Here is a 20,432-nt window from a genome sequence, read left to right on the forward strand (position 1 = left end):
ATTGAACTGGCAGCTGAACAAACCTAACCACAGTTCTGCTTTTACTACGTATAGTGGGACTAGCGGGTTCTGCTGATCATGAACTGGGTGGTAAAAAGTGTGCCAGCAGTAAGCGGCTTTCCCACACTTGGTAAGGTCGGAGAGTGAGGTATGGAACAGGTGGTCTGGCCTGGAAAAAGAAGAAAATCTGAACTTTTCTCCAGACCTGGATAGTGTCCCTCAGGACTATGAGTGAAATTTGGCAACTTGAACATGAGCAGAAGCCAAGAATGAAATGACTGCAAAGATCATCCTTTCAGTGCTGGAGATGACTCTTCAAATCAAGGTTGAAGGATACTGGCAGGGTTGTGTGTGTAAGCTTGTGGTATTGCTTTCTGCCTAGTTTGTATTTTCTGAATGAACAGAAGATTTTGGTTTCCAAGGCTGGCAGCCAGCACCCCGCAGCAGTAAAGAATTAGCGTGAAAACAAAGACGCACTGTGCTGTGGATGCGCTTGTACTGCTCTATAAATTATAGCGAATGTCAATAGGAAAATAGAGCATGTAAGAGCTGTAATGAAACTATAGATGTAGAAATACATTCATAGGCATTCTATTTATTGCAATTAGTAATAGCCTGTGTAAAATAATAAAAATAATTTGTTCTAACAAGAATGTATTATTTACAACTCAGTGGTGTTGTTAAAGCAGTTTACATTTTAAACAAGCTTTGATTACATCCATAACTATAATAGAAACTTTCCAAGCCATTAAAAAATAGTATTTTCCTTCCTTGCCCTATGGCCTCTGTCCATAGGCCATGGATACTAAAAATATTTCTGAATTCTATCCACAAAATGGAGGCTGATGTATATAATGAAAAATATGCTTCCAAAGAAGACAGATGAGTAATAAAGAAGCAAGACAATCCCTGTACCTGCTGAAGCTTCTTCATATTTTCTTTTTTTAGGAGCAGCTTCAGGTTGAATGCCTGCCCGTATCTGAATAGGCCTGAATTGAGACCAAACATAAATAAAGCCAGATGTCTGTAGTGAAATCTGTATGAGAAAGAAAAGGCCTTGGTCTTCCTGATGAATGCGGGTGGAACAGGCCATGGGAATTGTGTGTGTGCTTTGTGAAAGCATATGTGTATAGTAGGGCTGTTCATTTTACCTGGTAAGCACAAACAGAAATCAGCTTTTTAAAAATCTAATTGTTGTTTTTTTCCTTCTGCGCAACATAATCTCCTACTGGCAGTTGTCATCACCTCAGTAAGGTACAGATACACAGCTATCGTAATTTGGCAATTGGCACAAGTGGAGGGCCAGGACCTCCAGGGCACGGGAGTTGTGTTTTCATTCTTAAGTCAACGGTGCTGGGAGTGAGAACTTGTGGACTTTGGGATCTGGGAACAGCAATATACTGATAAATTGATTTTAATTAGCAAAATTTATAATCCACGAAGAGATGACTGTTTAAATAGTCCTTATGCTCACATTTTTTTTGAGTCATGACTCAGGTAATTTAAGGTGCTGGAACAGATTCATGTACATATGTTATGACCTGAATCTCATTTACTATATGTAATGAAGCGAAACTGAAGCAATGTAGAGTGGCATTTTTTATAGTTCTAGTGATTTCTGTGATGTGCTACAAGCTTCCACAGGCTGAGTAAATTTAGAAAACGGATTTTTTAAAAATTGCAAATGCAAAACACTGGTTTGACTATTTCATTGTGAAATGTCTGGTAGTTTTTTAACATTTTTATATTTAAGAGATTACTTCATGACAAAAAGTTTGCAAATCATAGAAGGCACATTTAAAGCACTGCATACTGTCCACAGTCCTTAATTCAGGGCTCAAATGATGTTTATATGTTGTGGGTTGCAGTCTGCGCTGGCATGCACAGAAACACTCATATAGTGTTTATCTTTCTTACTTAAGTAATTTTTCTATTAAGTAATACATGTGATGCTGTATGATTTAGCTCCTTCAGTGTAAAACTTTGGCTTTTCCTTCAAGGGTTTGATCAGACTTTGTTTCAGTGGGGTTAAAGGTATTTGAAAATAGTGGTAGAATGTTTAAATGACTGAACACCTACTGCTTGCTTTTATTACTTTTCAAAATAATGGCAGCGTATATCTCCTGCTGTGAGTAACTAAAATTAAAATAGGCTCCAAAATCAAATAATCTGTGGATTAAACCTGGAGAGAAGGTGTTCCCTCTGATGAGGAATTTGTAGTGTGGCAAATCCTGCTTTAATACCATTCTTTAAAGCTAGGTCCTGCCACTAATTACATCAGTAGGTAATCCTGAAAAAATTGAAGGAGGGGTGAGCACTGACTACAAACCTAGGAAGCAAATTGAGTAACATTCGACAGGCAGTCTGAATGCACCTTTTGTGAGGTACCCTGATAAAAAATAAATTTTTTTAAGAGAATTGTCTTTTTAATAGTAACAGCAATACAGATTCACAGTTGCAATTCAGTTTCTCAAGTGCCTTTCAAAACACTCAGTTTCTACAGAATTCCAGTTATTGGTCCAAAGCTATCAAATTCAACCACATTGCATCTCTTAATAATTATTATTTTATTTGTAGTGGTATTTTGTTTATAATAACATTGAAATTACCGTGTTACTTTAAACTCAGTCAAAAATCTTCTTTCTGCTTTTTTTTGTAGTACTGTGTGTTTAAAAAAGTGCAAGAAACATTTTGGAACTTCATTAGCTGTCCTGATTAATCTGTAGTTCTTACTGAATAATAATTAAGGTTTTTTTTAGAGAAAGAATTTCGCTAGTGATGAGTCATTTCCCATTAGTTTTGGAAGATCTGAATAGCCATTTTTGTTCCGTTTCCACACTGCTCTTATATGAGTGACTGACGAGTTGGTTTCACGTGCCATGAAGAGTGAGACAGGACTAAACCGATCCTGTGTACTCAGGGACAGGTTGGAATTCGTGACTCTGTGGTGAGAGGACCATGCATGAACATCACTTTGTTCTTGGCTGTTGTCAGGACAGGTAGCAAGGGCTGATGGCCGGTGGCCTGGGGGCTATGTGGTGGCGTAGAGCCAGGAGTCCTGCCTGATAACATAACTGGTCAGGCAGGGGCCCATCGCACCGCTGCCAGCGTGGTGGGAGAGCAGGCTGGAGCCGGTAAATGGGGGCAACCTGGAGTCTAGGGCATCAGGCAGCGTCATGGTGGTGGGGCAGGTCAAAGTAGGAACACACGTCAGGTTTAGGCTAGATGATGGTCACACAATCAGGCACAGCCCAGTGATTCGCAGGCAGGTCCACAGTGAGAAGACAAATCCAAGGTCGAGCCAGGAAGTCACTCAGTGGGTCCTGGTCCAGGGATGTTATGAGAATTTGTATGTGTGTTCCTCAGAGTGTAGACATCAAGGCTAAGCCTATGTGCTTCCATTCCATTTTTGCATAAGCTATTTTATGTCTTTTTTGAATAGTAACCACCATTTACTATGTGAGAGTTGTGATAGCAATCTGGCCAGTCATGCAGAGAAAATATGGTCAGATCGATCGGTCAGTCAGTCAATCAATCAATCAATAAATTGATCCTAGTGTTGAAAATGGAACTTGGATGGAGCAACCTCCAAAACAGTGGTTTTCTCTAGCAGTGGATGGGCGGTATCTGACTAGTAGCACTACCATTGTGCATTACAACACAATAGTGGAGTCTAACACTACTTCTCAGTCATCCTAACAGGCTTTTTTTGTCCGAGCTGTGTTTGGACTCATGCAGTGTAACTCCATGAAGCTGAAAGATATTTTATTTCTAGCATGACCTTCCACTTTCAGATTAATTATTATGTCTTAACTACTTAAGCTTGCACATACATATCAAAAACTCTCTTGACGTAATGGTTCATTTTTATTCTCTGCTGTGAATTATGTTACCAACAGCTTAGTGATATAATTACATCTTAGCATTACCAACTCTGGAATGTTCTCCTTGATCTTTTAATTGTATTAATACTGCAATGGTTTTGGAACACTTTTGCGTATGTGTCTGAAGGAAAGAAGAAGGTGTCAACGTATAACATTTAAAATATAGCCTTATTGGAAATCAATTACAAATCTCTGTTAATTCAGATTTCCTACTTGAAAGAATATGTCTGCAAGTGTATTTGCTTTATTTTCTCAGAATTTTGAGTGATCTCTGTTGAATTCTGAATGTGAGTTCTTTTTGACATTAGTGAAGTCAGAATTCCACTTTATAAATTCTGTGGTAATCTGTTTGTGATGTTTTGATAGAAGATACAGGTTTCATATTTAGTTTATATTTGTTTTAGATTAAGAAAGCCCAAATACATACTTGCCATTGCAGAATAATACTGTGCTTTCATCTGACTTGATGTGGTAGTTTTTCTTCTAAGTGCTTGGCTGAAACTGAAACAATTAAGTAATTAGAAAATACTCTGTTCTTATTTTTCTAATTTTCCTTGTTATATTTTTTTGTTTATTATTTTACTTTGGTAATCTTATTAACTGAAAAATTGTCACAAATAAAGTTTGGTGTGATTTTGTACCAAAATAGTTTTTGATTTTTACCCGTTAGAACTCCCACTGTGCTTATCTGTTTTTATCATTACTTTGGCAGATTGATGAAATAACACATCCTCGAGGCATGTAGATGTTTTCTTTTTTTAGTTGAAGGGCTACTTATAAATGTGAGCTGCTGGTGCAATTGTGAGCAGGCACAGAGGCTGGCAGTAGTTGAGCTTTTTGAGGAGAGCTTGGTAGGGTGTACCGTAAATGAGTCTTGACATGCTGAATTGGTCATGGGGTCATTTCTCCTAAGTGGGAACTGCCCACTTGCTAGCATTTGTCAACAGGAAAACTCCAAGCAAGTTGAGTTCCCATAAAATGAACATTGTAAGCTTTTGGAAAGGAAAAAAAAAAGCTTTGTGTTTTTGTTTTTTTAAATTATTATTATTCTTTTCTACAAGTGGCACTTCATTCCTTTCCCCATCCCCTTTCTTTCTTTTTTTTCTGTGTTGACAGGGTAGAGACAGAAAGGTTTGTCGTGTACTTTGGGTAAGTGCAGTGAACTGTGGTTTGCTTCAGTGAATCAATGCTTTGTTTTACAAGTGGTTGGTTTGGACAGAATCTGTCTTTATGATTTCTTTTCCTCTCAGGAATCACGTCTTCCGCATTTCTTCAGACAATGCATGCTTGCCCTTTGGTGTTTAATTTGATGGCATGAAGGTTCTGGCTTGAAGGCACTTCTTTATTTAGGATCTGTGGATGATGAAAGTTATGAATGCATAGCTCAGTGTTTGATGTTTGAGCACTTCATACAATAATGGATTAGTTGTTTTAAACTACCACAAATATGATTTGCCCCAACTAAATGACTGACGTAGCTAGAATAATAGCGAAGAAGTTTTCTCCGGTCAAAGATGAACAGTTATCTTCTTTTTCAGTAACCTATATTTAGTTTATGTTAAAACAAGTTGTATCTACCGATGTATTTTTTTAATGTGCATAAACATAACAAATTAGCCTATTAAATAGGTATTTCCTGTTTTGCATCTTGTATCCTGCCTGTAGACTTTGCTACAAGATACATTGCAATTTATTTTTTTTTGTGAGGGCGTGTTCCAGTTATTTATGGCGTGTTTGTGGAAACAGTTCTGGAACTAATTTCACATGTTAGATATACTAGATCACATGTCTTTCTACATGAAATAGTGTTGACGAAGTCTAGATTGTAGTATGGTGAAACTAAATAAATATTTACAATATTTTGAACCAAGATTTCATTGAAATTTTCTTCCAGGAAGCACAGAAGATTGTCAGGAATCTAAATGCATAAATACCATATAATAAGCCATATCCAAACCATCGGTCTGAAGGTGCACTCTTGATGTATCCTTCAGTAGTACATGTTTCTGGCCTTTTTAATGTGTTGAGCTTAAAACGTTGTTGAAAATTACCACATCTGCCGAAATGAATGCAAGAAAGGTGCAAGGTTTCCTTCTCTTCTCAGACACGGCCCGTTTGTGTCTGTGAGTAATACCAAGAAGGTGTAGCAGTAGCCCAGGGCGAGAAATCCTCCACTAAGTGAAGGAGTGTTTGATCGTGGCTACACCGTTCACCATGTGCTTTTAGGCCGTGGGTTTGTGAGTAAGGGAGGAGAAGAGGATGAGTCTGAGCTACTGAGAGTAGGTCTAACACTTAGTAGAGCCAAACTGAGATCCTACAGGCAGTGTCTACGTTTTACAGAAGGTAGGTTAACAGACAAGTGAGGATGAAACCCACAATATTGAGGGTTTCTATTTGGAGCAATAGTAGACGTTGCAGGAGAAGGTTAGAATATGTAGTTGTCAATGTAATTTCTATTTCTGTAAATGATTTTGGATTATCCTTTATGTTTGATCCAAATACAAAGTAATACTGAATGTAACTCTAGCTTTTTACTGCACAATTCTGTTTCTTTTCTTGTGTGTTGTGTGCATGTGTGCCTAAAAAAAAACCCAGAATCACCAAAGTTACCTCAGAAGCAAAGGTTTTTTTTTTTTTCTCACAAATGGATAAAACATACTGATGTTTCTTTCTTGATTTATTTTACTTTTTGCAGTTAATTGTTTATTTTCATAATTTATTAATGAAATACATTGGTATTTTGAAGTCCTTCGCATAGGTGTGGATTTACTTGCCAAACAGAATTGCCACTCAAAAAACCCTCTTGCCTTCCTTTCTCAGGGTCAGTGTGGAAAATCAAATACTGAAATACGGGTTTACTACTTGTGAAATTATTATTTTGGAAAATGATGATCCTGGAGGAGTGTTTGAATTTTCTCCCTCTTCCAGAGGTCCCTACAGTATCAAGGTACCGGAGTAATTTCTCTTAATGATTGTGGATAACTTAGTCTAAGTGGAGTACTAGAAAAAAAGCTGGATTTTCTTTTTTACAGGAAGGGGAGTCTGTCGAGCTGCAGATTGTTCGCAGCAGAGGAAGTCTCGTCAGGCAGTTTCTGCGCTACACTGTAGAACCAAGAGACAATACTGAGTTTTATGGAAGCACAGGAATTCTGGAGTTTAAGCCTGGTGAAAGCGAGATCATAATTACTCTTCTGACAAGGATGGATGGGATTCCAGAGGTAAAAATTAATATTTTTCTCTCCTCATATTGTATTCACAGGCATATTATTTCGTTGCTTACTAAAATAGAGGGAAATATATAGGAGCAGAACAAGCATGGAATGGCTTTTCTGCAGAATCCCTTCCCAACCTCTAAACCAGGGGTGCCTGGAATAATAGGTGATGTCTTTGGGTTTAATAGTCCTCTGGATTTTTTTTTATTAATTGGAACAGTCATGCTTTGAATCCATGTAACTTTTTAGCATCCATGACATTCTGTAATATAGAACCGTTGTTTAACTGAAGTCTGTGTGAAGAACCACTTCCTCTTTGTTTCTTTTCTTGCAACTGTCTGGTAGTTTCACTTAAAGCTCTCCAGTCTAGACTTACATAGATGCAATACTTGTTTTAATCTTCCTTGAAGCATTATCTGTGAGCTTTTTTTCAATAAATATATGAATTACAGAGTCCCATTAGATTAATAAATCAAGCTGATGTACATTCTTTTTAAATTAATGTACTGTCAATGGTTTGAAGATCTTTGCTTTCCCTGTTATGAAGCCAGAAATATTAATGAATCTTAAAGAAAAGAAAACTTAACTTTCAGGGAGCATTACAAATAGGTTTGTACTAATGCATCAATGTGATTCTAAGTTAGGTACACAGAATAAGTCCTTGCCTATAACAATGCTAGATTTTTTGAGAAAATTGTCCTGTCAGAGATATAGAAATTTCTGATTAGTTCTTTTTTTTTTTTTTTTTTCTGATGGCAACACACAAACACATTGTGCATGTAGAAAGTGTGTATGATTTCCTTTTGTTTGAATTTGTGTCTCTTTCTGCCTGGCAAGGGACTGTGGATGTTTCCCTATTTGCTTTGGACGTGAATGATGAATATGTATTTTTATTCTGACTGAGTTTCCCTCTTTTAGCTGGATGAGATATATTCTGTAGTACTCAGTGGCTACAGTGAAATGCCAGGCAAGCTGGGGAATGCCACAAGGGTCAATATAACCATTCTGAAGAATGATGATCCACATGGCGTCATTCAGTTTCTACCTGATGAGCTATCAGTAACAATAAAGGAAAGTAAAGGAGAAATCATCTATGCTGGTAATTCTTTTTTATTAGAGTTACTGCTTTGTCTGCTGTCTGCCCCTGCAAGGCTTGTTTTGCCCATTTCACTTTTCTAGGACCATGTGTGACTCAAGTCTCCACTCAGGAGTTTTCAAAACCGTATAGTGCCTCTAAGATGAGCGGTGGAGACTGAAGTCCTGTAAAGCCAGAGGGATCAATCCAGTAAAAAAATGACTAAAGAGTATGCCAGGCAGGAGGGACGGAGTATTGCTGTATCTGCAAAGTACAACCTGGAGATAGTAGCTCTGTTTGTGGAGCTTGAAGAGTAGGGTGCCATGTGAGAGAAGAATAGAGCTAAATCTTCATATAGGTGACTTCAATTTCTCTCTCTATTCAAGTATCAAGTACATTTATGGGCAAAAAATAATGAATCTGAGCAAGTTTGAACTGCTTTAATGGTCTATTTTTGTGTATCCTTTCATGTAGTGCTCTTGCATGTTACTGGTTTTGCAATAAGTGGATTTGCTTATTATTTCCTTTCCTTTTTCTTTGTTTCCTCTTTGCTGACCTTTTTTATTTGTGTTGCTCTGAAGATACACACTGACTGTATATGTTTGCATTTTTTAGCTTCTTACAGAGTTGTAAGAAATCAAGGAAACTATGGCAATGTTAGTGTGTCTTGGGTTGTTGACCCAACATGTACCAATGACATCTATCCAGAACAAGGGACTATATTCTTTGATAATCTGGAGTTTTCAAAAAATATCACCATTTACTCACTGCCAGATGAGGTAAACATTTTTACAGTGTTTTTGTGTGAGTATATGGGACAAAAAGGAAGTGCTAAAACATGGAAATTTAAGGAGAAAGAAGGATTATCTCTTTTTTAAGAGCTTGATAAGTATTTGTAGGAAAAATCAAAATACTTGGGTAAAACTGAAATTACTTCAGCAAATCACGAAAGAATTTGAGAAGCTGTGCTCTGAACAAAAAAGTTAGAAGATGAGAGTAGTTGAATGTGGTTAAATTATAGAAAAGTCCATTTGAATAAAACCTTTAGTGTGATAGTAGGAATCCTAATTTTTATTTTCAATAGTGATACATTTGAAGTAATATAAGAAAGAATGAGAATAATTAATAATAAATAAATAAAGCTGTAAAAGTATACTACATGTATCAGAAGCAGGAAACTGCAAGATAACTTTTGAGTCATCTGTACAACAGTAAACAGATTTACAAGGATTTTAGACTGAAGATGGGTTCTGTGTAACTGTATGAACTGTCATTTGTCATCCCTCTTGACACACTTAAGGAACAATAAATAAAAAACAACACTGAGGAATGTCTATTTTGTTTACCCCCTCAGCTGTTCATTTTAATTTCTTCATTTCTTTTTTGATGCAAGAAATTAATTTCGTAATACTTTCAGATACCTGAAGAGATGGAAGTATTTATCATCAGCTTATTCAATGCTACTGGTGGAGCCAGGCTGGGCAATATAATCAGTGCAATTTTACAAATTGCGAGGAATGATGATCCCATTTATTTTGCAGGTTAGCTATTACTGTTTTTAAATGTAGAATACGTATACTACCCCAAACATTTCATTAACTGACCAGATCATTGAGAAATCCTAATCCAAGAGGATCTAGTATAAAACATCCATATTTTTATTGTGTTGAATTTGTATTTGTTTCCTTCAGAACCTTCCCTTATTTTATTTCATTATTCTCTTTGTTGAGTATGGGATTGGTTAGGTGGCTAACTACAACAATATTATCTTGTACCTGCAAGTATTTCCATGCCTTTACCACATGTGCCTTCTGTTTCATGGAGAAGGAGGATCCTCTTGGGGAGGATTAACAAAACATGCCACATGCAAGGAGCTCAGGCAGATTTTTTTGCTTGTGTATTTTCAGAACCTCTGACAGTGATTGTTAAAGAAGGAAGCGTCGCAAACTTTGCAGTCCTGAGGAACGGGTCTGCTGATGTTGCTGTTGCTGTCCAGTATACTACTGTTAATGGAGATGCAACGGCTGAAGGGGGAGATTTTGTTCCCAGTGGAAAGAGCAGTGTCATTTTGTTTGATGTTGGAGAAAGAGAGCAGAACTTATCTGTGTATATTAATGATGATGATACCCCTGAAACTGATGAAACATTTTATATCTTCCTTTTGAATTCTACAGGTAAAAGTAATGATTTAGTAACTCTCGGGTTTTTTTTTTTCCTCCAATTTTGTACCAGCTTGGTCTTATCATAAAGCAATATATAAATGCCAAGTAGCGGTCTTCCAGTACCTCAAGGGGGCCTACAAGAAAGATGAGGAGAGGCTGTTCAGCAGGGCCTGTTGTGAAAGGATGAGGGGTGTTGGTTTTAAAATAGAGGGAGGTAGATTTAGATTGGATATTAGGAAAAAAATTTTTACAATGCGAGTTATAGAACACTGGCCCAGGTTGCCCAGAGAGGCGGTGGATGCCCCATCCCTGGAAACGTTCAAGGCCAGGTTGGCCGGGGCTCTGAGCAACCTGATCTGGTTGGAGATGTCCCTGCTCCTTGCAGGGGGGTTGGGCTGGATGGGCTTTGAAGATCCCTTCCAACTCTAACCATTCTGTGATTCTGTGATTCTGTGATTATATGAATAAAGTTTGCTTCAACATTTCTGTACAATTACTGTACACAGTGTGTTTGGATTTGAACCTTGCATTGTTTTCATTGGAAACAAAAATAAAATTATACAACTGAAACCTTTCCTACAAAAACAACTGGAGTGAAAGTCTCTTTTCAAATTAAAATGCTCCGAATTAAGATGGAGTTTTGACTTGACTGCAGAAACACAAGGCTGAAGAATGTTAGTACCGCAGCAGTCTTAGGGAAGGAAGAATTCTTTTAGAGTTTTTGTCATGCTCCAGTGTATACTACAGCACTGCCTGATTCTCATAAAAACAAATGGAACAGCCTTATTCTAGAGGAAAATCTTGTAAATTGGTCTCTGTTTTATTTTTGTAGTAGTGCAATGTATGTGTACGATTTTTTCAGTCTGGCATTATAGTTTTACAAGGCTTAATCTAGAGAAAAATGTGCGTTAGAAATTATCCAATGTACCACCAGTAGAGAATGGGTTTCTTTCTTAGAAATAACATTGTCTTTTTTTTTTTTTTTAAAAAGTTATCATTTAGCAGGAAATGATATAAAATTATGCAGCATGTTCCTATTTTTGAAATAGACATCTTCTGGAATAAACTATCTAACACTAGGGTGAAAAGTGGGATGGAGTTGGAGACATAGTGTGCATGTGTGGACATAGGAAGGGTGTTGGAGTGTCCCTACAGTGCTAATACGCACACAGAAATCCTACTAGCTTCCACACTGCTTCATGGATATCTTGTATTTTTCCCTTTCAGATAGTCTGTGATATGGGTATAAATAAACTCTTAGACATTGTTCTTAGCTTGTACTTAGTTCAAGTGCAGTATTTCTGTTCTAGGTCTAAAGGAGAGCTAAGATCTCTAATATGTATCTTTTTGTTTTGACTTGGACAATTGGTCAAATATTAAGTACTGCCTCTCATACAATCCTTTCTGCTGAGAATCACGTCTTCTCTGGTCGTGTCATATATATTTTTTCCTGTGAATCTTATGTCTTGCTGTCGATGTCAGATGCTACTCAGGTATTTTTATTCTGATTTGCCTGTTACTGAATATCTCAAATACTGGTTTTCACCAGTTGTTCTGTCATTGTTCATTTCTTTGTTTGCGTAAGTTGGTGTAAGAAGGAAATATCTTCAGTTTCAGAGTTACCTTCATTTCTGATTCCAGTTTTAAAAAAATTAATCATCCTCTTTTTAGGGGATACTGTTATTTTTAAGACTGGAGTGGCTACCATTATTATTGAAGCCAATGATGATCCTAATGGAATTTTCTCCTTGGAACCTTTAGAGAAGGCAGTGGAAGAAGGCAAAAGTAACAATTTTTTGTAAGTAACTTAAGATAATAATTCTGCACTTTTTTTTAACTGACGTATGTGGTACTTTATGGGTAGTACTTTGATCTAATCCCATACAAGTTTGTGTTGATAAAAATGTATTAATGAAAAAGAGCTTTACCAAACTTTGGATTAAATTATTTGTAAACGTATTGAAGACATCAACTTTTATATTATCAAGTAGACTGTGCATATTAAAATGTATACAGACATTAATGTTAAAATTTAAATAAATAAGACTACAGCATTATTGTTTTGTTATATTCTCAGTAGACTTTAGATACAGAAGAATCTAGATGACTGAGCAGAATGTAACCTGGACTAACAAAGAAGTAAAAAATATTTTCAAAATACAACTAAATATGGCTATGTGGTTGTTAATTTCTTTTTGCACCCTACTTTGAAGCCTTCCCCTACAAAGAATGCATTCTTTCTGTTAGTTTGTTTTTCTTTTATCTGTTAATTACAGATGGAAGGGTATGCTCAAAGTCCAGATCTATGTTCTTAATCTGAAATAACCAGAGATTTCTGAAGGACATAAAACATAACCCAAATTTAATACCAATGTAAGAGCTTAAGGAGGCTTCATTGTTAAAGGGAGAAGTGTTTGCATTTAAATGTAGATGATTCGCTTTGTCTAAGAGTGGCTAGGTAGATACATTATTAATTTTAATTTGCTGAGCTATAATACATTTGTATTTATTATTTACATAATCAACGTGCAAGACAAACTGATATTTAGCTTAGTTGTGCTGCTTTGCATGGACCAGCATTGGTTGCTTTTTTTCTAAGGTACTTATGGTATACCTGGGTGTAGAACTATACTGTGAAATCACGAGCCTTCAAAGAGGATTGTGTTATTGTTCATGGTTGTATGTAGTGTTCATGGTTATTTAGAACATCGTGTATTATTTTTCACAGTAATGAAGATCAGTGTAATTGTGTTTTCCCTTGCTAATGAATGCTGATTCATACATGCCAGGACGTTCACTCTTTCTGTATCCCTGAACAGGGTTTTGAGACATAGAGGGCACTTTGGCAATGTCTCATTGACCTGGCAGCTGTTTGATAATGACTCTGTGCTGAGGCCAGGGGAAGAGTTCTATGAAACTTACGGGACTGTGTACTTCATGGATGGTGAAGAATCAAAGCCAATAACACTCCGTGCTATTTCGGATGGAATTCCTGAATTCAGTGAATTTTACATTCTGAAGTTGGTGAATGCTTCAGGTATTGTCTTCCACACCACCATTCCCTTTATATCTGGTAGAAAAGAATTATGTTTAATCAATCAAAAAGAAATCAGCCCTGGAAACAACTTTGCCTTGAATCATGTGTTGATACCTTATACTTTTCTGGTAAAGCTTTAGGTTATATTTTTCATTTAATCATAATTTAGGTATGTAAATGCGGTTATTCAGTTCCTGAATTACTATTATACACATTTTGGTGATTGGACCTTTAAAAAGGCTGCCACTTGATGATTTCAGAGATGTAGATTTTCATGTAGATGAAGACAAAATAAAGCTATTAAGAGCTATGCTTGTCTTCTCTAATGGAAGTTGGTTGATTTTCTTTTTTCTAAAGGAGGTAAAATAGTTACTGCTTCATGTAACTTAAATTACAAGGGCTACAGGTCTGCTACTGAGAAGAGTTCCAAATTTCATGGACTCGTTCCACCTCAGTACTATTTATGGTCTACTACTTATGCCCAGATACAACTGAAAATATGTGTTAACCTTTCCTGTAAGTTAAATCCATATATGTGTACAAAATATTTACTGCGTTGTAATAGGTAGATTATGGTATACTTTGAACATGGAGGGTCTACATTCACATCATTATCTTTATATTATGAATTCTTACTGTGCAAAAATAGATTACTAATGGCAGGACTTGGCAGCAGCTTTAATACACAACTGGTTACCAATTTTACAAGGTATCTCTGCTTTTGTTTCAGAGGCAGTGGGCCAAATTTTGCCACTCCATATTTATTTAAGTGTTAGAGTAGTACGAGAACTGAATTTGGCCCCATGTTTGTCGTAGCTCAGCCCCGATCGGGACCAGACTACGCGGTCTCTCTCTCGCTCCCCCCACCCTGTGAGAGAATAGGAGGAGATAATCTAAGGAAAAAGGCTCGAGGTTTGAGATAAGGACGGGGAGAGATCCTTAAAGTTACCGTCACGGGCAAAACAGACTCGACTTGGGGAAAACTATTCATTTATTTCTAAAATTAGCAGGAGAATGAGACAGGGAACAAGATAACCTCCCCCCACCCCTCCCTCTTCCCGGGCTTAACATTATCTCTACTACCTCCCCTCCCGAGTGGCACGGGGCGGGGGAGAGGGAATGGGGGTCGCGGTCAGTTCATCACACGTTGTTTTACGCCGCTGTGTCATCGTCGGGGAAAGAATTCCTCGCATTCCTCCTCTGCTCCAGCGTGGGGTCCCTCCCACGGGCCACAGTCCTTCGTGGAACTGCTCCGGCATGGGTCATCTCTTCCATGGGGTGCAGTCCCTCCAGAACAGCTGTCCCAGCGGGCCCTCCACGGGCCACAGCCTCCTTCAGGCCTCCACCTGCCCCGGTACGGGGTCCTCCACGGGCTGCAGGTGGATCTCTGCCCCTCCGTGGACCTCCATGGGCTGCAGGGGGACAACCTGCTCCACCATGGTTGTCACCACAGGCTGCAGGGGAATCTTGGCCAGGAGCCGCGTTACTCCTCCCCCTCCTTCTGAACTGACCTTGGCGCCTGCAGCCGTTCCTCACAACAGGCTGGCAGACGCCTCTCAGGATCCTTTTTACATCTTATTCACTTCTCATCTCCTCGCAGCCAGGCCGGGCCGAGTTGGGCCCAGTCGGCTGCCCGGCGGGAGGCCAGAGGGTGAGGCCTGCAAGGCCCACAAGGCTCACGCCTCCCCGTCTCTGCCCCTGCTTCACATCTTCTCCTCTTTTTTTTTTCTGTTTTCCCCTTCTTAAATACGTTATCGCAGAGGCGTTATCAGGGAACATTCTGCTACCAATTGGCTCGGCCTTGGCCAGCAGCAGGTCCGCCCTAGGCCCGGCCGAGTCCACTGAACAAAGGGGAGCGACTTCTAGCAGTTTCCTACAGAAGCTGCCACCTTAGGCCCCCCCCCACTAAACAAAACCAGAACAATGTTTGTCAAATGAATCAAAGGTAACCTGTGTCATTGACTAATTCATAAAATTTGGAGCTAATCTTGTTTTAGCTGAAAGAAAAATGTGTGATTTGCAGTTGGAAAATAACATACTGCTTTGTTTTCTATGCAAATTGTCACTGTAGTGTTTTAAAAACAATACAGCTAAATTATGTTATTATTAAATCAGAGTGTTTTCTAAGACTTCAGGGGCTCTTTAAAGAAGATTAAAGCCTTTTTAGAAACATACATTATTAGAAAAACTTTAAGTACTTTGTAACTTTTTTCAGAATGTGTTGTTCGAAACAGATCATTAACTTTGTTCTGACTTCTATTATGTAGGTGGATCTCCTGGTCCTGGTGGTCAGTTGTCTGAAACAAGCCTTGCTGTGACTGTGGTGATCCCGTTCAATGATGACCCTTTTGGAGTCTTTGTTATAGATCCAGAGAGCCAGGACAGAGAGATCGTGGAAGATGTTCTTTCTGAAGATGATCTTTCCTGTATTACAAACTTCACCATCTGGAGACAACAAGGCACCTTTGGTGTTGTCCGTTTAGGTTGGGAGATACTGTCTAGTACGTTCCAAGCTGGACTACCTTCAATGGTAGATTTCTTGTTGCTGGGATCGTTTCCAAGTTCAGTGCAATCTCAGCCACACATGAGGCGGCATCACAGTGGAACTGATGCTTTGTATTTCAGTGGAAAAGAGGATGCATTTGGGATTATTGGTCCAGAATACTCATACAATGGAACTACTGCAGTAACCAATTTTACATTTTCTGCCTGGTTAATTCCTAACGTCAGTACTGATGGTTATGTAGTTGAAAAGGATAATGATAATGGGACCTTATATTACGGTGTGAAAATCCAAACAAATGATTCTCATGTTTCTGTGGTGCTTCATTATACAGCATTAGGATCCAATATGACATACATGGCTAAAGCAGCAGTCCTGAAATATCTGGATGAAAATACTTGGCTTCACCTTCTGATTACTTTGGATGAAAGTATAATTGAATTTTACATGGATGGAATTCCAGTTCCAGGAGGAATGAAGAGCCTTAAAGGAGAAGCAATTGCTGATGGTGAGCCAATAGCCTGCATAATTTTTCTCCATATGTAAAGTTCTGCGATGTATAGAAGAGTCTAGCTCTTTGACAGGTATATGCAAGATACTGAAATTATTATATCTGATTAGTTAATTGAAAAGAATGGATAGAAAATTCTGAGGATTTTCAAAAAGCATATGGAAATTAGAGCTGGGAAATTAAAAAAAAAATCAGAACAGTAACAGAGCTTGGATTCCAATAATTTGAAAATAAAAAAAAAATTTATAATTATATTTACATATGTATGATTATCGTGTATACATACAGTTATATATATTTGCAATTAAGAATTGTCATAGGGTTTACAGCATTGTACTTTTTTCCTCTCAGGTTCTGAAACAGAATACAGTAACGGGTTTTTTTTTTAGGTGTGCATTATATTATAACTAAGCCAATATCTTGTAAGCAATAGAGTTTTCAGGGTGTAGATTTACTTAAATATGTATGAAAATAATGGTGTATGAAAATAATGTCTATGAGTTTGATAGTGTCCCAAGGAACATCAGCCTGACATAGCAGTGGCCAGAGAAGTGTGAGAACAATTCCTTTTTAAAGTCAGATATGATGTTGTTGGAAGACATTTGTATTTACTCTTTCATTTGCAGTTTCCCAGTCCTTCACATGCTTTTTTTTTTCTTGTAGATATCTCCATCCTTTTTCCTTTCTTCCTCTCACCTTCAGTTTCACATGTTTTCTTTGGTCAGGGTAGGCAGTGAATGATTATCACATTCTTGAATACATCTCCTTTTCTGTAATCAAAGAGGGAGAATTTTTAAATATACTTTGATGTTAAGTGCGTATACTTCTACAGGCATATATGTGGACAAACACAGAGCGAGGATAGAGATGAGGCTTCATTAATTGTGTAGTGTGGTATTTTATTTCTGCCTATAGGTTTTCAGTGGTTGAAGTCAGAGAAATAAATTTGCCCTCTGTAACAAAGTAGTGCCTCTGCAATTAATAATTTCCATCAGACTTGCAGTACTGTAGCTGAGAAAGGATTCTTTTTCCCCTCAGTTTCTAAAACAAAGATGTATGAAATGCAATAATGCTTTTGTTGCTAGAAGGATATGTCAGAGTTGTTGTAAATTTTCTGTATTAGCGGAGGTGGCATATAGTCTGTCTGGAGATGCTACAACTATAAGGTAAGAATTTAATCTCTCTCCATATAGTGTTGCATACTATAGAATGGTGAGCATAGTAGCCCAGTTTTTCTCACCATCTTCCACCTTGTGCCCTGGGACCTTTATCAGTGGCTGTGGTTGCTTGTCTCTAGAGTTGACACTGAGTGTTGTATGTATGCCAGTACACTGAAGATCACAGTTTCTTCCAAAACCAGAAAACAGCTGGAAATAAGAGATATCTATGTGTTTTAATGGTTTGGGTTGGAAGGGACCTTTAAAGGCCATCCGGTCCAACCACCCTGCAAGGAGCAGGGACATCTCCAACCAGATCAGGTTGCTCACAGCCCCGGCCAACCTGGCCTGGAACGTTTCCAGGGATGGGGCATCCACCACCTCTCTGGGCAGCCTGGGCCAGTGTGCCACCACCCTCGGTGTAAAAAATTTCTTCCTTCTATCAAGTCTGAATCTGCCTCCTTCTGTTTTAAAGCCATTACCCTTTGCCCTGTTGCAGTGGACCTTGGTAAAAAGTTTGTCCCCAGCTCTCTTGTAGGCCCCCTTTAGGCACTGGAAGGCCACTCTGAGGTCTCCCCGGAGCCTCCTCTTCTCCAGGCTGAACAGCCCCAGCTCTCTCAGCCTGTCCTCATGGGAGAGGTGCTCCAGCCCTCTCATCATCTTCGTGGCCTCCTCTGGACCCTCTCCAGCAGGTCCACATCCTTCTGATGCTGGGAGCTCCAGAGCTGGACGCAGTGCTGCAGGTGGGGTCTCACCAGAGTGGAGTAGACAGCAGGCATGAGTATGAGCTACCAGCTTAGTATATTTGTGAAAAAGGCAAATGTGATCCTATGTCTTGCTGAGTAGAATAATAATTTGGAGACAGAGAAATATATTAATGCTGTTGTAAAAAGCATTTGGAATTTGGTATACTTTTCTGAAGTCCATATTCCCAGTGCATTAGGGGAGAAGCATGTCCAGAAGGGCTAACGCAGTGACCGTGAGTATCATCAGAATGGATCCACTGTCCTAGCAGAGAGAGACAAAATGGGGTCTGTTTAGCAAAACAAAAGCTGAGAGGAGTTGCAGTTGTGCTATGCAAGTATGTGGTGGAAAGAGAGTTGTTTCCAAGCCTCATTAAAACAAGGAATGGTGACAATGTGCTGGTAGAGCTAGTAAAATGAAAAACCCGAACAGTCTAGGGTGGAATTTGACCTGTGATGATCTACTTTGTAACAATGAGATGAAGCTTGAGGAACCTCCTGATTTTGCATTTCAAGATGAGTATGATTCCTAATCCAGGGATAATAAACAGTTTACCACTGATTTTTAACAATTACAGCTATTCAGCTGCAGATTTTCAGATTTATTACTTTGAAGAAATACAATAACATGAGGAAAATTTTAATTTCCTTCTCAGGTCCAGGAACAGTGAGAATTGGAGCAGGAATCAATGGCAGCAGTAGGTACACAGGGCTAATGCAGGATGTAAGGCTTTATGAGCGGAAATTGACACATGCAGAGATCTATGAACTCCATGCAACTCCTGCGAAGAGTGATGTCCACCCTATCTCTGGTTATCTGGAGTATCGGCAAGGAGAGACCAATAAATCATTCATTGTGTCTGCAAAGGATGATAAAGAGGAGGAAGGAGAGGAGTTATTCATCCTAAAGCTCATTTCTGTGCGTGGTGGAGCTCGAATTTCACAAGAAAATACCACAGCAAGATTAAGAATACAGAAAAGTGATAATGCTAATGGTTTATTTGGCTTCACTGGAGCATGTATTCCTGAGGTAAGGTGTTCGTAAGAAAAACTATAGGTGAAGTTTTGGACACAGAAAAATTAATGGCAAGACCAATTGACCTGCACAGAGCCTTTCATGTGGTTAGTTTTTGTAGTTAAGCAATTTTTTTCCTAGCGTTTGGAAATGTGTGAGTTCTGTTAATATAGCCTCAGTTTCAGTGGCATTTACAACATGATTTTAAAAAATATTTTTTAAGAAAATTTGTTTTATTACATAAATGGAAGACTAAGGCTTAATTTTTTCTAGAAAAACATTTTTTTCCTTTACTTTTGTCACGTCTGGCACTGGATTATCAATTATAATATAAGATTTAATTTTATTTTCTGGAGAATGGATTATTATAAATATTTTTATTTTATTTTTCTATGTTACATGGTGTATTTTACTACAGGTCATACAATGAGAAGGTGTGGTGTATTTTTCCACAATCATTTGCTGTCATAAGTTATATGGTATAAATTGCACATGTTTGATGTGAATTCAGATGATACTGGCTGTGAGTTACTTTTTTTAAACTTTAAATTGTTCTTTGGTGGTAGCCACCATATATTAAATATATCAGCTTGCTACTTTTTGGGGAGAATTGAAATAAAAATAATTCATTTTTACTTCTTGAGTCAATTGTGAGGGAGAAAGACATGATATCTGTTTCTATTAGTACTGGATTATTTTGGAAAACAGAATTCAGAATACTTTTCAATTTGGGATCTCTCATGACCTTTTAATTACCTTCTTTCTAACCAAAGTGCTTATGAGGTGTTTGAAAGTAACCATCTTGCCTGAGTGATGGTGGTTTTCAGTTTGGTTCAGTTTGCTTTCTGTGTGCCTGCCATATGCTAAGATAATAGATTCCTTCAGTTTCAAATGCTGCTGATAATACTGTGATGCCACAGATCGTCAACCAACCATGAAGCAAAATTAAAAATTTATGTGGCATGTTAATTGTTTTGCACTTACCTTGTGTCCGTTTCACCGGGGAAGTATTAGAGCTCTCAGTGATGATAAAGATGCACAGCATTCTTTTATCAGTAGTTTAATTGCTTTATGTGCATGTCTGTCTACTAGGCACCTGAAGAACCATGCAATATTCGCACTGTGTTACACAG

General features: G+C 38.2%; 1 protein-coding gene across 1 annotated transcript in view; it reads left to right on the forward strand.

Moving 5' to 3' along the window:
* ADGRV1 (adhesion G protein-coupled receptor V1) overlaps window positions 1–20,432 on the forward strand; it is a 279,169-nt gene that overhangs the window by 30,951 nt on the left and 227,786 nt on the right. The window contains exons 12-22 of the mRNA XM_086771404.1: window positions 5,001–5,033; window positions 6,705–6,831; window positions 6,917–7,102; window positions 8,015–8,195; window positions 8,787–8,950; window positions 9,589–9,712; window positions 10,079–10,345; window positions 12,005–12,131; window positions 13,153–13,370; window positions 15,638–16,381; window positions 18,941–19,314. Coding sequence (XP_086627530.1) covers window positions 5,001–5,033; window positions 6,705–6,831; window positions 6,917–7,102; window positions 8,015–8,195; window positions 8,787–8,950; window positions 9,589–9,712; window positions 10,079–10,345; window positions 12,005–12,131; window positions 13,153–13,370; window positions 15,638–16,381; window positions 18,941–19,314 — 2,545 coding nt within the window. The remainder of the gene's footprint in view (window positions 1–5,000; window positions 5,034–6,704; window positions 6,832–6,916; window positions 7,103–8,014; window positions 8,196–8,786; window positions 8,951–9,588; window positions 9,713–10,078; window positions 10,346–12,004; window positions 12,132–13,152; window positions 13,371–15,637; window positions 16,382–18,940; window positions 19,315–20,432) is intronic.

This window comes from Chlamydotis macqueenii, chromosome Z, assembly GCF_036417535.1.
Source record: "Chlamydotis macqueenii isolate bChlMac1 chromosome Z, bChlMac1.mat, whole genome shotgun sequence".
NCBI classification, from domain to species: Eukaryota; Metazoa; Chordata; class Aves; order Otidiformes; family Otididae; genus Chlamydotis; species Chlamydotis macqueenii.